Raw genomic sequence first — 14,934 nt, forward strand, 5'->3', positions numbered from 1 at the left:
CATTCCATCCATTTTCTATACTCGCTTACTCCAGTTAAGGGTCACATGGACTGCAGCCCATCCCAGCGGTCATAGGGCCCGAGGCAGGGTATTTTGCTTATATCCAAATGTATTCTTTGCACCCATGCAGTTATTTGTGTGATTACTGAAGCTGAAACATGGAAAAATACCTGTGTATTCTGCAAAAGGTAGGTTTTTGTTTTGTTTTTTTAAACCATAAATGCAGGACTAACAGGATTACCATACGTAGATAAGGAGTACATCACTCTTGCATTTTTGAGCACAGCTAGTGTTTGGATTGGGGGAGGGGGTCCTTTAGTGAGTACCACAGGGTGTGGACAAAAAAAAAAAAAAAAAAATTCTAGGGGAAACACTACGGAAAACCTCCTCTGAATGATGGATGAGATTTTCACTGTTTTATTTCCTAAATTCTGTGTAATTAGTGATCTCCTCCTCTCTTTTTATGCAGGATGATTTCTCGGCTGCCCAAGGAGAACATCCTGTTGCTACGCTACTTGTTAGCTATGCTTAATGGTATCCAGAGCAACGCCCACGAGAACCAGATGACGAGCTTCAACTTATCAGTGTGCATAGCTCCCAGCATGCTTTGGCCTCCTGGGGCACCATGTAGTCCTGAGGTGGAGGGAGAAGGAGCTAAGAAGGTGAAACAAGTCTCAAATTGTTCCTAAATACAACATTTTGCAGTTAATACATCAAGGAATGCGACCGACAACTTTGGCTCGACCAAATTAACACACTCGGGATTGTTAATGTCCCAACACAAATCTGTATAAGCACCTAACAGTTACCAACCAGAAGGTTTAGTTTTGTCTGCAGGCCAAAAATGAAAGAAAAAAAACAAAAACAAAGCAGAAACTTTGCTTCACTGCTGCCTCATGTTTTCAAAAGAAAACCTACTCCAGGGTCTGAATAATGCAGTTATTACTGAAGTCTGTGCTGCCATCGATTTGTTTTACTGCAGCATGTTTCTAATATTTCAGTTCATCCATATGTCAATGTGTTGGACAAAATATGAAAAAAATGCCTTGAGGTTTAGAAACTGACAGTTAATAAAACTTACTGATGCGTTCTGAGGTAATAGCCGTTCTCATATTTCAGGCATGTACAGTAGTGTTCAGAATAATAGTAGTGCTATGTGACAAAAGATTAATTCAGGTTTTGAGTATATTTCTTATTGTAACATGGGAAACAACGTACCAGTAGATTCTCACAAATCCAGCAAGACCAAGCATTCATGATATGCACACTCTTAAGGCTATGAAATTGGGCTATTAGTTTAAAAAAAAAAAAAAAAAAAAAAAAAAAAAAAAAAAAGTAGAAAAGGGGGTGTTCATATCCAAACTGATCTTTTTAGTCACATACGAGGTCTGTGAGAAGAGTATCTGACCTCTTAATTTTTTTCAAAAACCATATGGATTTGAATCACGTGTGATTGCATCAGCCAAGCTTGAACCTTCGTGCACATGCGTGAGTTTTTTCACGCCTGTCGGTTGCGTCATTCGCCTGTGAGCAGGCTTTGTGTGAGCACTGGTCCACCCCTCTCGTCGGATTTTTATTGCGAATAAATGTCTGAACGATTTGGAGCTTTGCTGCATCAAATTTTTTCCAGAAACTGTGAGAGCCCTCCAGGTGGACACCATTCAAAAAATTAATATGGCTTTCAGGGATGATTTTATGGGGATTACACAGATTAAGGAGTGATCCAGACGGTTTAAAGACCGCCCACAACTGCTGAGAGCACGCCGCGCTCCGATCGACAGGCTCCAACCCCGCTGGAACAACCAGATCATTTCCAACGTGAAGGCTTTGTTGATCCGGCACGTCGTCTGACTTTCACAAAAAGGCAGAAGGCGTGGACATCAGCATTTTTTCAGCACATTCCATTGTTAAAGGAGTTTTTTTTTTCATGGAAAGGAAAGCGGAGGGACGCGCCATGGAGCCGTTCATTACACGGCACAAAACCACCGCCGTGTTGGTCTCACAGGATGGCTTTCAGGTGGATTTCAGACGGCTGTCCGTTGCTTTTCAGTCGTGTGATTATCCGAGAAATTGAGCATGAGCTGGACATGCCCCAACATGTCCTGTGAGGCTTCATCACGGCGCCGGCTCAACAAAGCCTTCACGTTGGCAATGATCTGGTTGTTCCAGCGGGGTTGGAGCCTGTCGATCGGCCCTCGGAGCATGGCGTGCTCTCAGCAGTTGTGGGCGGTCTTTAAACCGTCTGGATCACTCCTTAATCTGTGTAATCCCCATAAAATCGTCCCTGAAAGCCATATTAATTTTCCGAACAGTGTCCACCTGGAGGTCTCTCAGTTTCTGGAAAAAAATTGATGCAGCAAAGCTCCAAATCGTTCAGACATTTATTTGCAATAAAAAAACGACGAGGGGGTGGACCAGTGCTCACACAAAGCCTGCTCACAGGCGAATGACGCAACCGACAGGCGTGAAAAAACTCACGCATGCGCATGAAGGTTCAAGCTTGGCTGATGCAATCACACTTGATTCAAATCCATATGGTTTTCGAAAAAAATAAAAAGGTCGGATACTTTTCTCGCAGACCTCGTAGCACTACTATTATTCTGAACACTACTGTAAGTGAACACCTCGTGTATTCAAGGAATTCTTCACACAATTCACCATCAAGCTGATTTGACCGGAATTTGAATGTTTTTGGAACAAGATGTGAAAGTTTAATTGGTGTCATTGGAAAAAAAAAATTTTGGTTACGTTTTAAAACACACAGTGACGACAACAGAGTTTGTATAACAGACGTTTGTATCACCTGTAACTGCTATGAAATGATGAACTTTACATGCTGAATTGAGGTCACCAGGCTTTGCTTCTGCAGGTCTGTGAGCTGGTGAAGTTTATGATTGAACACTGCGAGCAAATTTTACAAGAACCGCCGTCTTCGCTGTTTGGAGGCCCGTCACAAAGACTCAACTCTGAAGAGACAGGATCAGGTAATCTGTTTGTCCCGGTCTCTGAGTTTTCTTTACACCTCTTTCATGTTTCACAGTAGTTGACTGGCATCTCCATGTAAGTTTTGTCAGGAAGGTGTAAAACTTGGGCCAAATCAGCACATAGCTCCATAGCTGATCTCCTGTGAAGACCCCAACTCTTAAGAAGTCAGAGGAGTCTGTGATTGTGATTGGAGAAATAATGAACAGTGCAACTTTAAACTGTTGCAGCACCAGTTAGCCAGTTTCATGGTGGACTGGCACAGAAGGATTTTTGAAAAAAAATCAAAAATCTGCCGTTTGTCAACAGGCGCATGGGAAATGCCTGGATTTGATCCGTTTTGTTGTATGAATGTCCTTCACTCCACTCCACTATGAAGCTGAGCAGTATTGCAATAAACAAATGATGCACTATGCACATATCATTTTAGAAATGTTAATATAAAGAATCCTGAACACAAGAATTTTATTTGTAGGATACTTCTGGTAGCATGTAAATTCTCAGCCAATCAGAAAGTCAGCACTATTATGTCATTCCCACGATTAGCAATTACTGGCCATCACTTCAAGTTGCAATGCAATGCATTCTGGGTAAAATGTACTGATAAATAAATGTGTCCTTATTCTGCATATTGGAACGCTTTATGCTACTGCTGTGTTGAACATGTTGAAGTGTCTTAGAGCTTGTTAAAATGATGTCCGTTAAGTGCATTTGATGTCTAAATTATGAAACATGACACCATAAGTGAGTGGTTGGGGTTTATTATGTGCTTCAAAATGCCGAGCTTCTTGCTGTTTGAATGTATTGATGTTGGAACAACCCCAGAAATTTCTCCTGCTTCCTCACAAAAAGCAGATAATTTAACAATTTAAACTTTTTCTGAAGTTTGACTTGTTGTGCGTTTCAATCTTTAAACTAGCGTATTACTCCATAAAAGAAGTTAAAACTTTTTGCAACAAGTGATAGGTTAGTGTTTTTTATGAAATGATACGTTAAAGTTATTTAAAGTATCGCTCCATAAAACAAATTTAAACTTATTTTAGTTAAAAAAACAAAACTTTAAACTATCGCTCTCTTAAATTTTTTTATTAAATTTTCTGTTATTCGGTGTTGTGTGAAGCGCCTTGAGGCATTCTCATTGCGAATTGGTGCTACAGAAATTAATACATTTGATTTGATTCACTCCATAAAAAGTTTTAATTTCTTTTAAATTAGCATATCAATCCATAAAGTTTTCTTTTATGGAGTGATACATTAGTTTAAATAACTTCATGTTTTCATAGCGTTTTTTTTTTTTGTTTTTTTTTTAGGGAGTGATAGGTTAAAGTTACTTAAACTAATGTATCACTCCATAAAAAGTGTTTGTCTTTTATGGAGTAATACATTAGGTTAAAGTTATTTAAATAAACATAACTTTGTGTTTTCATAGTGCGATTCGTTATTTAAATTAACATATTCCATAAAAAAGTAAAACTTGTGTTGAGTAATACTTAATTTAAATAACTTTGTTTTCAGTGTTTTTATGGAGTGATACGTTTAAAGTTATTTAAACTAACGTACCACTTCATAAAACAAATTAAGACGTTACTTTAGTTAAAAAAAAAACAAAAAAAAAAACTTTAAACTATCACTCCATAAACAGTTTTAATTTCTTTTATGGAGGGATACATTAGTTTAAAGCTATTTAAATAAGCATAACTTTGTGTTTTCATAGAGTGATACATTATTTAAACTAACATCAATCCATAAAAAAGTTAATTTCTTTTATGGAGTGACACATTAGTTTGGAGTTATTAAATTAACATATCACTCCATAAAAAAGTTTTAATTTCTTTTATAGAGTGATACGTTAGTTTAAATAACTTTGTGTTTTCATAGTGTTTGGGTTTTTTTTTTTTTTTTTTTTTTTATAAATGGAGGTATATGTTAAGTTTAAAGATTGAAAAGCAGAAGTCAGACTCCAGAAAAAGTTTCAATTGTTAAATGATCTGCTTTTTGTGAGCAAACAGGAGAAATTTCTGGGATTTTGTTCCAACATCACCACATTCCCACAGCACAAAGCTCAGCATTTTGAAGCACATAATACACCCCAACCACTCACTCATGGTGTCATGTTTCATAATTTAAACATCAAAATGACCTATGGACATAATTTTAACAAGCTCTAAGAAACTTTAACGTGTTCACCACAGTAGTAGCATAAAGCATTGCAATCTGCAGATAAACGACATTTATTTATCAGTACATTTTACCCAGAAGGCAATGCATTGGCACAACTTAAAGTGGTGGCCAAGTGATTGTTCACCTTTTGGTGCGTGCGCATTGGTATGTTAATCATGGCAATGACATAGTGGGTGCTGACTTTTTCTGGTTGGCTGAGAATTTACACACTACCATAAGTATCTTATGAATAATGTTCTCACAGCCTGAACTGTTATTTCTAATTGGATGTCCTTGCAACATTCAAACATGTAAAAGATTGTGAACCCCTTGAGCTTTTTACATGTTGTAATTTTTTTAAGACATTTTAAAAAATAAATCAGGCTTTTGGATTGGTGTTTAGACAGCTCTTAAACATGATTTTTGCTGGACTTACAGAAGAAAAAAAAAAAAAAAAAAAATCGGTTGCAACTAATTGGAACCAATAGTTTTTGAAAACTGTTTTAAGAAGACTGGATGTAAAAGTGATCATTCATAAAAGTTATATTAAAGGGTGTACGTACTTATTCACTCCATTTTGGCTTTTAGATTTTTCTTTTAATTCATGATGTAGAGATTACAGGGCATAATTAAAAAAAATCGTAATCTAAAAAGCCTGAATTTTTGCTTAGTTTTTTGATGTTCTCAAAAACATTCAAACATACGAGGTCTGTTAGGAAACTATCCGACCTTTTTATTTTTTGCAAAAACCATATGGATTTGAATCATGTGTGATTGCATCAGCCAAGCTTGAACCTTCATGCGCATGCGTGAGTTTTTTCACGCCTGTCGGTTGCGTCATTCACCTGTGAGCAGGCTTTGTGTGAGCAGTGAGTGGTCCACCCCTCTCGTCGGATTTTTATTGCAAATAAAATGTCTGAATGATTTGGAGCTTTGCTGCATCAAATTTTTCCAGAAACTGTGAGAGACCTCCAGGTGGACACCATTCGGAAAATTCAGATGGCTTTCAGGGACGATTTTATGGGGATCACACAGATTAAGGAGTGCTCCAGCCGGTTTAAAGACCGCCCACAGCGGCTGAGAGTGCGGCGCACTCCGAGCGCCGCTCGACAGGCTGAAACCCCGCTGAAACAACCAGATCATTTCCAACGTGAAGGCTTTGTTGATCCGGGACATCTTCTCCCTGAAACGGCAGAAGAAGTGGACATCTGCACTTTGGCACATTCCACTGTTACAGGAGTTTTTGTTATGGAAAGAAGCGGAGGGATGCGCCACGGAGCCGCTCATGGCACGGGACAAAACCATCTCCGTGTTGGTCTCACAGGACGGCTTTCAGAGGCTTTTCAGTCGTGTGACTATCCGAGAAATTGTGGATGAGCTGGACATGCCAGAACATGTCCTGTGAGGCTTCATCACGGCGTTGCTTTGCACCATGCGGCTTCGTCCCGACGTGCGAATTTCTCCGCACGTCTGTCTCAATGTGCTGAAAAAGTGCTGATGTCCACGTCTTCTGCAATTTCTGTGCTAGTTAGATGATGTCCCGGATCAACACAGTGTTCAGTTTGGAAATGAACGGCACATTTCATTGTTACAGGAGTTTTTGTCATGGAAAGAGGAGCGGAGAAATTCGCGCATCGGGACAGAGCCGCATGGCGCAAAGCAACGCCGTGATGAAGCCTCACAGGACATGTTCTGGAATGTCCAGCTCATCCACAATTCAGGGCTGTGAAAACATCATGGGGAGGGTTGCGGGAGTGTCAGTCTTGTACTCTTTAATTGTGATTGTTACTGAATTTTTAAAATGCTTATCGCAAAGCATTCTTTTTTTACGACATCATGCAAGTTTTATAAGTCCGCGGATACTGATCTGTGTGTTACAGATACAAATCTGTTTCCTTGGATCCGCGGAGTTTCGAGGAAAATAAATGCCACTCACAACATGGCTGTTACAACAGTCGTCGTAAAACAGGACTGGTTGGTTGCTGCGGTGACGCTGTGTGGCTCCCGTGCGAAACTTAGCTAAACATAGCATGTGGAGATCACAAACTTTTAGAACTTTCAAGTTTTTAAAAAGAATAATTTTGCAGCATGTCTGTGTCATGGAGCGACATCAGACAAAGCGAAGATGGTGAGAAAGATGGTTTGAAAGTCTGATAAAGACAAGAATCCGTGGAATTGTTGCTGGCTTCATCAACACACCTGAAAGATAAATGGGAAAAGCCAACTTGTAAGAATTTTTTTCTCTCTGGAAAATAAACATTGTGCTATTCAAACAGGATTTCAGAAAAGATTGTGCCTTTTTTTCCTTTCATTAATCTAGACTTTCTTTGAAAAAAAGACTGTGGCTTTGAATGAATTTAGGCTACATGAATTTACACAACAATGTACACTCAACAAAAATATAAACGCAATACTTTTGGTTTTTCTCCCATTTTGTATGAGATGAACTCAAAGATCTAAAACTTTTTCCACATACACAATATCACCATTTCCCTCAAATATTGTTCACAAACCAGTCTAAATCTGTGATAGTGAGCACTTCTTTGCTGAGATAATCCATCCCACCTCACAGGTGTGCCATAAAGATGCTGATTAGTGCACAGGCGTGCCTTAGATTGTCCACAATATAAGGCAACTCTGAAAGGTGCAGTTATGTTTTTTTTTGGGGGGGGGGGGGGGATACCAGTCAGTATCTGGTGTGACCACCATCCCTCCGCTTCTCCTTCCATGACAAAAACTCCTGTAACAGTGGAATGTGCCGAAAAAGTGCTGATGTCCATGTCTTCTGCCATTTCTGTGGAAGTCAGACGACGTCCCGGATCAACAAAGCCTTCACTTTGGAAATGATCTGGTTGTTTCAGCCTGTCGATCGGCGCTCAGAGTGCGCCGCGCTCTCAGCCGCTGTGGGCGGTCTTTAAACCGGCTGGAGCACTCCTTAATCTGTGTAATCCCCATAAAATCGTCCCTGAAAGCCATCTGAATTTTCCGAACGGTGTCCACCTGGAGGTCTCTCAGTTTCTGGAAAAATTTGATGCAGCAAAGCTCTAAATCGTTCAGACATTTTATTCGCAATAAAAATCCGACGAGAGGGGCGGACCACTGCTCACACACAGCCTGCTCACAGGCGAATGATGCAACCGACAGGCGTGAAAAAACTCACGCATGCACATGAAGGTTCAAGCTTGGCTGATGCAATCACACGTGATTCAAATCCATATGTTTTTGCAAAAAATAAAAAGGTCGGATAGTTTTCTAACAGACCTCGTATAACAGCTCAAACTTTCAAGTAGCACTGTATATTAAAGCAAGTGAAGCTGACCATAAAAATACATCAACTATTTGGTTCATATTGTCTTCGCTGAAGTGGAAGCAAATGTAAGGATCACTACTTTTTTCGGCATCCATACATCCCAACATTTTCTGAATATTAAAGCATTGACATTTCATGTATGTGAATCAGTAGGAGTTGCAGGATCCATGGTGTTCCTAATGGCTAAAAAGCAGCATCAATTGTGGGAGTAGAACTTGATCTTGTATTTGAGGTTTGGTCTTATGTCAATTTTCCCTCCTCCTGGGTTCTTAGATTCCTGGCAGTACCCTCTGGCAGACTCGTCCTATGACAGTCTGGAGAACGCGTTAGACTGCAGCAGCAGCGAATCCCTGAGCTGCTGCAACAGAAAATGTCCTAAAGTAAAACCTCTGCGAGGCAGCCTCGACTCTATCCTCACGTTCAGCGACGACGACCAAGACCCTGATCCAGATCAGCTACAATCACAAAACAGCAACACCCGCAGTGTTGTGTTAGACCCCCAGGTGAGGACCAGAAGCATGGGTCTCTTCTGTCCCAGCCAGGAAGCATCACGTATGGCCACCTCCTCCACCTTGGACTCTTTGAACCTGGATGTTGAACACAGACAACGGAGGTGTTCAGAGCCAGCTATAATGCATGTCAACATGCTATGGACATGCACGTCAGCGAGTACAGACATTCTCAGTGTTGAGAACAGAGATGGTGAGAAAGGACTCCCAACGTGTACAGGCAACCACATGCAGTCCTGGAGTCAGAACAGGAGGGGTGGATCGGGGTTACATGGTGGACACTTAATAGCCCTGGAAGCAAGCTCCTTAAGCTTCTCCTCTAACCCCGCCTCCCCTGCACAAAACCACTCCTCATTGGACTCACTCGACTCCCTCATCCACAACCAAACCAGAAAGACCAAACAAGGTCTTCACCCAAGAAAAGAACATCTACCCCCCAACGCTTCCTCCTCATCTGTACCTTCAGACTCCACCTCCTCCTCCACAGGCTCTGCTCACGGACATCAGGAGATGTCCACAAGAGGCCACTATCTCAAAGAGACATTTAACTGGGGGGTGTTGAAAGGCTGCATGGGACTCCACCCCAACTCTTGGCTGAAGAAAGACCGCAGGATGTCCATAACCCAACAAGACCAGTTGCACAAGGACAAAGAGGACAAGCTTATGGTGAGTAGAAGAGTCCAGACAGTGTACCTGTCTGCTTGATACTGAGTAATAAATATCTTCTCGTGTTTCTACAGAGGGCGCCGAAAGACAGATTGCTCACGTGCGGTAAACCGATATCTGAGAAAGGAAACCAGATCGCCAGCTGCCAAGCAAAGTCCAAAGTCTCCTGCAGCACCTCAAAGAAGGGAGGACAAAGACAGCTGAGAGGGAGATCTGGTAAGGAGACAAAAGACTCCTCCAGTCCCCCATCTCACCACACCTCCACTGGAAAGCCACAGGACTCACTGACAGTTAAACAACTTGGTAACAGCAGCCAGAGTCCGGCACAGGCTGTGTTTCACAAGCAGAGCGGCCCGTCTCTGTCCCTGTTCAAGAGACAAAAGTCTTTCAGCACCAGAGCAGCCCAACGACGAGGATCAGAGCCAGGACGCCAGGTTCTAGACAGAGACTCAAACCCCATCCGGCCAAGAATCCCCAGTGACCCGGGTCTGGAGCTTTCTGATACAGACTCACAACAAGGGACTTCAGAGACTCGTTTCTGTCTCTCCCCCCACACCACCAAAGCAGTGAAACAGTACTTCTCCTCCCAACCCCGCAGCGGCCAGCAGGTGGCGCTGGCACTGGCTGAGAGTCACAGGGATTGGCTGAGGAGACGCACTGATCCAACAGCAGAGCCAGATTTGGACCAGCTCCGGTTTGCTGAAGGATCTTATGTCTAATTTGGATTGAAACCTGCAGCAGAACCAGATTAAGACGTTACGTTTTACAAGAAGTTAAAGTGGAGTCCTTGTCAGAATTATTGCCATGTGTGAGTTTGAAGTACAGAATTTAAAATATTCAAAATTTGACAAATCTGGCTGTTGGAGTGCAAAAGCATTTATAGAGATGATGGCCTTCAGGTTTGATCTTTGACCAGGCATTTTGTGAAACATTTTAATTGCCTCCATGTACTTCTGAACAGGTTTTTTAAATTGAGGGGTGCCAATAACTCTCACAAGGTCTGACTGGTCACTGTAGTTCTAAAAAGCCTCTAAGTGTTCATGTGGTCCATTTTTGTAAATCTTTAACAACCAGAAAAGCTGTTGGGAGGGAAACAACTTGGAGTTAATTTTTCCGGATATAGGAAGTACGCTTTTCTTCCTGCCATTAAGGGAAAGTGATTTTTTAGCAGAAAGACTCCCACTTCATCAAAATGCATTTTATAGTGTTGCTCTTCTTTAATCCAGATGGATTAACAACCAGACCACTTACATTTGATGGAACCTGTCTTTGTTTTATGCCTTAAGAGGCCAAAAACCTGCCAATGTCCAATATTGTTGCCTTATTTTCCAACTGAACGAGTAGAATCTCAACTTTTATTTACAGATTAAAAAAAAACCTGGGGTTCAAATGAGGTTTAACTTTGCCTTCAGAGCTGTATGTTTAAATGCAACACTCATTTTCTTTTAATATCCCAATCTGGCAACTAAAACACTAAATTGGTGGTTACAGTTGGTGTTAATTGGGATACAAATGTGGGTTACCACGAGGGTTGGGTATCAAGAACCGGTTCTTTTCGGGTATCATTAAGAAATGATTCAATCCACAGACATCAATAGCCTTTTTGCTTAACGATTCCCTTATCAGTTCTTCAGAGCAGCCGTTGTTTTTGAGGGTGTTTGTCGGGAAAATTATCGTTTCTCTACATTGATTACAGACCCTGCAGCGGGTCTGTAATCAACCACTTCTGCACCGTGACTCCACTTTGAAGTGTGAACCAATGAAGCAATGCTTTGATCCGCTGGCTCGATGGTTCTTTGATTCGGTGCTCTTCAGAAGCGGCAAGTCCGCTTCTTAACCCCTCTCAAAGCCATTAAAATATGACCATCATGAGTCACTTTTGTGTGGATTAAAGTCACTAACTGGCACTCTTTTTGCAGTCAAGAAATGAGAATCATCCTCCGTTCCGCGCGGCAGAGGATGACATGGCCTATTAATAACTTTAAAATGAACCGCCGTTTTAAATAAAATGATGGCTCTTTCCAAACGCTGTATAATACAGACAAACTACAATAACAAAGGTTTTTTCCTCCTAAAATGAGACGTCCTGCATTCTTTATGAATTACATCCTGACGTGCAGCACAGCCAGGTGAGCTCAACTCAGATGTATGGAAAGACATTCAAGCCAATAATGTCTGAAAGGAAATGCTTGACAATAACTACAGATTTTGTTTATTTCTATTTATGTGCAGAGATCAAGGATCCACCATGTAGAGTTTATTATAGGATCCAGTGACCAATTTTATATTTATTTACTTTAAGACTCAAAATGATGTTGACATAGAAAACCTGTAAAGCCTACTTTTAGTACACAAAAAATATCGATAAGCGGAATAGATAAGGAATTGGATCATAAGCGGAATCGATAGATAAAATCTTATCAATACCCATCCCTAACCACACAACCTTTTACTGCATAATCTGGACATCAAACCACTTTCCTTGCTGTCACTGGATTATGACGTTAAAGCAGTCACATGAATGACTTTTTCCAGTGGCGCTTCTCATGTTAAACATGGCACTTTACTTTTTCAGTTTAGACTGTCAGACTTTGACTGTAGTATTGGTGTAGAACATCATCTCATTAATTTTCCAATTATGCAGTTATTAACTTAATCTATTCAGTCTTCCTTTCCAAAACATTCTTCACATTTAAACAGAACAAAACTGCTTTTGTTTGTTTGTTTGTGCTACCAGTTGTTAAATCTCATTAAAAAAAAAGATATAAAAGACAACTGCAGCCTGTCAATGCGCTCGTGTGTGTCAGCCATGTTTTAAAATCTGCCACTTTCACAGATTTCACCTTTTTTATTTAGCTTGTGAAATACCATTTTCATTGCTCAAATGTATGAACTGTAAATAATTGATCTGACAAGTGGCTCTTTAATCTTCACATTGAAAAATCATTCTTTTGATGTGTGTGAGCCTTGTACCTTGTAATCTTTGTGCACTTTAATGGGACTAACCAGGAGCTGTTTATCCATTAAATATGAACCTATTAAAAATGCCCTGATTTTGATGGAGCAGCAAAATCTTAATGTTCTCTCATCCAATGCATGCACAAACAAGACGATTAAGAGTTCACAGCACGTGTGTGTATAAATATTCTTACAATAGTGTAATTATGTTCCAGTTATTGTCTTGTGCAAGTGACTGCAGTGGATAAATACATGCACATTTGACACACACATTTTGTTTTTCATGTCTTACCTCCTTTCTGCCACTCATACTATTCTACCTGCAAATAAAATAAGTCAAAAGATTGACTTTTTTTTTTTTTTTTACTGGCTGCTTTACTAATGTTTCTGCATTATAATTTGGAAATCCAGACCAAATTAGGATTCAAGATAAATATTGCAAGGGATTTAATTGTTAAAAGAAATACCTCTAAATTAAAAAACAGGACAGCACATTTGTAATACACTTTAATGCTCACATGGAATATGATATTGCAGAATATTTTTGGAAATTAGGTTCCAATCTCAAATACAGCAAAACTTATTTCAAATTATTTGTGAATAAACTAATCAATAGAGCATTTGTCTCACTGACTATGCAAATATTGGAGGCAGCTGAAGAAGGTAAATATGAATTGCTAACTGATTAGTGACCAAAAAAATAATGCATCTTAAAACTGGGCAAATGCTGAAGGACAGCACAGTTTAAATATTTTAGTAGGTTTGCTTAAATTAGGTTTTTCAATTAATCTTATGTTGGTTGGTTTAAAAAGATACATGTGTGCATATTGACTTTTTTTCTCTCTTAAACAGTTCACCCCTGCCAGAATTAACCATTATTTTATTACAACCCCAATTCCACTGAAGTTGGGATGTTGTGTAAAATGTACAGAAAAAACATAATATAATGATTTGCAAATCCTCTTTAACCTATATTCAATTGAATACACCACAAAGACAAAATATTTAATGTTCAAACTGATAAACTTTGTTTTTGCACAAATATTTGCTCATTTTGAAATGGATGCCTGCAACATGTTTCAAAAAAAGCTGGTACAGTGGTATGTTTACCACTGTGTTACATCACCTTTCCTTCACCTGAGGAGACTAATTGTGAGTGTCATGATTGAGTATAAAAGAATATCCCCAAAAGTCAAAAATGGGGCGAGGATCACCACTTTGTGAACTGCGTGAAAAAAATAGTCTAACAGTTTAAGAACAATGTTTCTCAATATTCAATTGCAAGAAATTTAGGGATTCCATCATCTACAGTCCATAATATAATCAGAAGATTCAGAGAATCTGGAGAACTTTCTACACATAAGTTGCAAGGCCGAAAAACCAACATTGAATGCCCGTGACCTTTGATCCCTCAGGCGGCACTGCATTAAAAACAGACATCATTGTGTAAAGGATCTTACCACGTGGACTCAGGAACACTTCAGAAAACCATTGTCAGTTAACAGTTAGTTGCTACATCTACAAGTGCAAGTTAATACTCTACCATGCAAAGCGAAAGCCATACATCAACATCATCCATAAACGCCGCAGCCTTCTCTGGGCCCAAGCTCATTTGAAATGGACAGACGCAAAGTGGAAAAGTGTGCTGTGGTCTGATGAGTCCACATTTCAAATTGTTTTTGGAAATCATGGACGTTGTGTTCTCTGGACAAAAGAGGAAAAAGACCATCCAGATTGTTACCAGCGCAAAGTTCAAAAGCCAGCATCTGTGATCGTATGGGCGTGTTAGTGCCCATGACAACTTACGCATCTGTGATGGCACCATTGATGCTGAAAGGTACATCCAGGTTTTGGAGCAACACATGCCGCAATCCAAGCAATGTCTTTTTCAGGGACGTCCCTGCTTATTTCAGCAAGACAATGCCAAGCCACATTCTGCACGTGTTACAACAGCGTGGCTTCATCGTAAGAGTGCAGGTACTAGACTGGCTTGCCTGCAGTCCAGACCTGTTGCCCATTGAAAATGTGTGGCGCATTATGAAGCGCAAAATACAACAGAGACCCCGGACTGTTGAACAACTGAAGTCGTACATCAAGCAAGAATGGGAAAGAATTCCACCTACAAAGCTTCAACAATTAGTGTCCTCAGTTCCCAAACACTTATTGAGTGTTGTTAGAAGGAAAGGTGATGTAACTCAGTGGTAAACATACCACTGTCCCAACTTTTTTGAAACATGTCGCAGGCATCCATTTCAAAATGAGCAAATATTTGCACAAAAGCAGTTTATCAGTTTGAACATTAAATATCTTGTCTTTGTGGTGTATTCAATTGAATATAGGCTGAAAAGG

At 40.1% G+C, this 14,934-nt stretch overlaps 1 protein-coding gene across 3 annotated transcripts in view; it reads left to right on the top strand.

Annotated features, from left to right (window-relative positions):
• The window catches only part of LOC117515349 (rho GTPase-activating protein 20-like), a 98,420-nt gene extending 87,415 nt beyond the window's left edge, over positions 1-11,005 (top strand). For all 3 annotated transcript variants that reach the window (XM_034175868.1, XM_034175875.1, XM_034175886.1), the window contains 4 exons: positions 470-662; positions 2,870-2,984; positions 8,726-9,627; positions 9,702-11,005. In XM_034175868.1, coding sequence (XP_034031759.1) covers positions 470-662; positions 2,870-2,984; positions 8,726-9,627; positions 9,702-10,346 — 1,855 coding nt within the window. In that variant the 3' untranslated portion in view covers positions 10,347-11,005. The remainder of the gene's footprint in view (positions 1-469; positions 663-2,869; positions 2,985-8,725; positions 9,628-9,701) is intronic.
• Positions 11,006-14,934: the final 3,929 nt, after the last annotated feature.

This window comes from Thalassophryne amazonica, chromosome 1 (genome assembly GCF_902500255.1).
Source record: "Thalassophryne amazonica chromosome 1, fThaAma1.1, whole genome shotgun sequence".
NCBI classification, from domain to species: Eukaryota; Metazoa; Chordata; class Actinopteri; order Batrachoidiformes; family Batrachoididae; genus Thalassophryne; species Thalassophryne amazonica.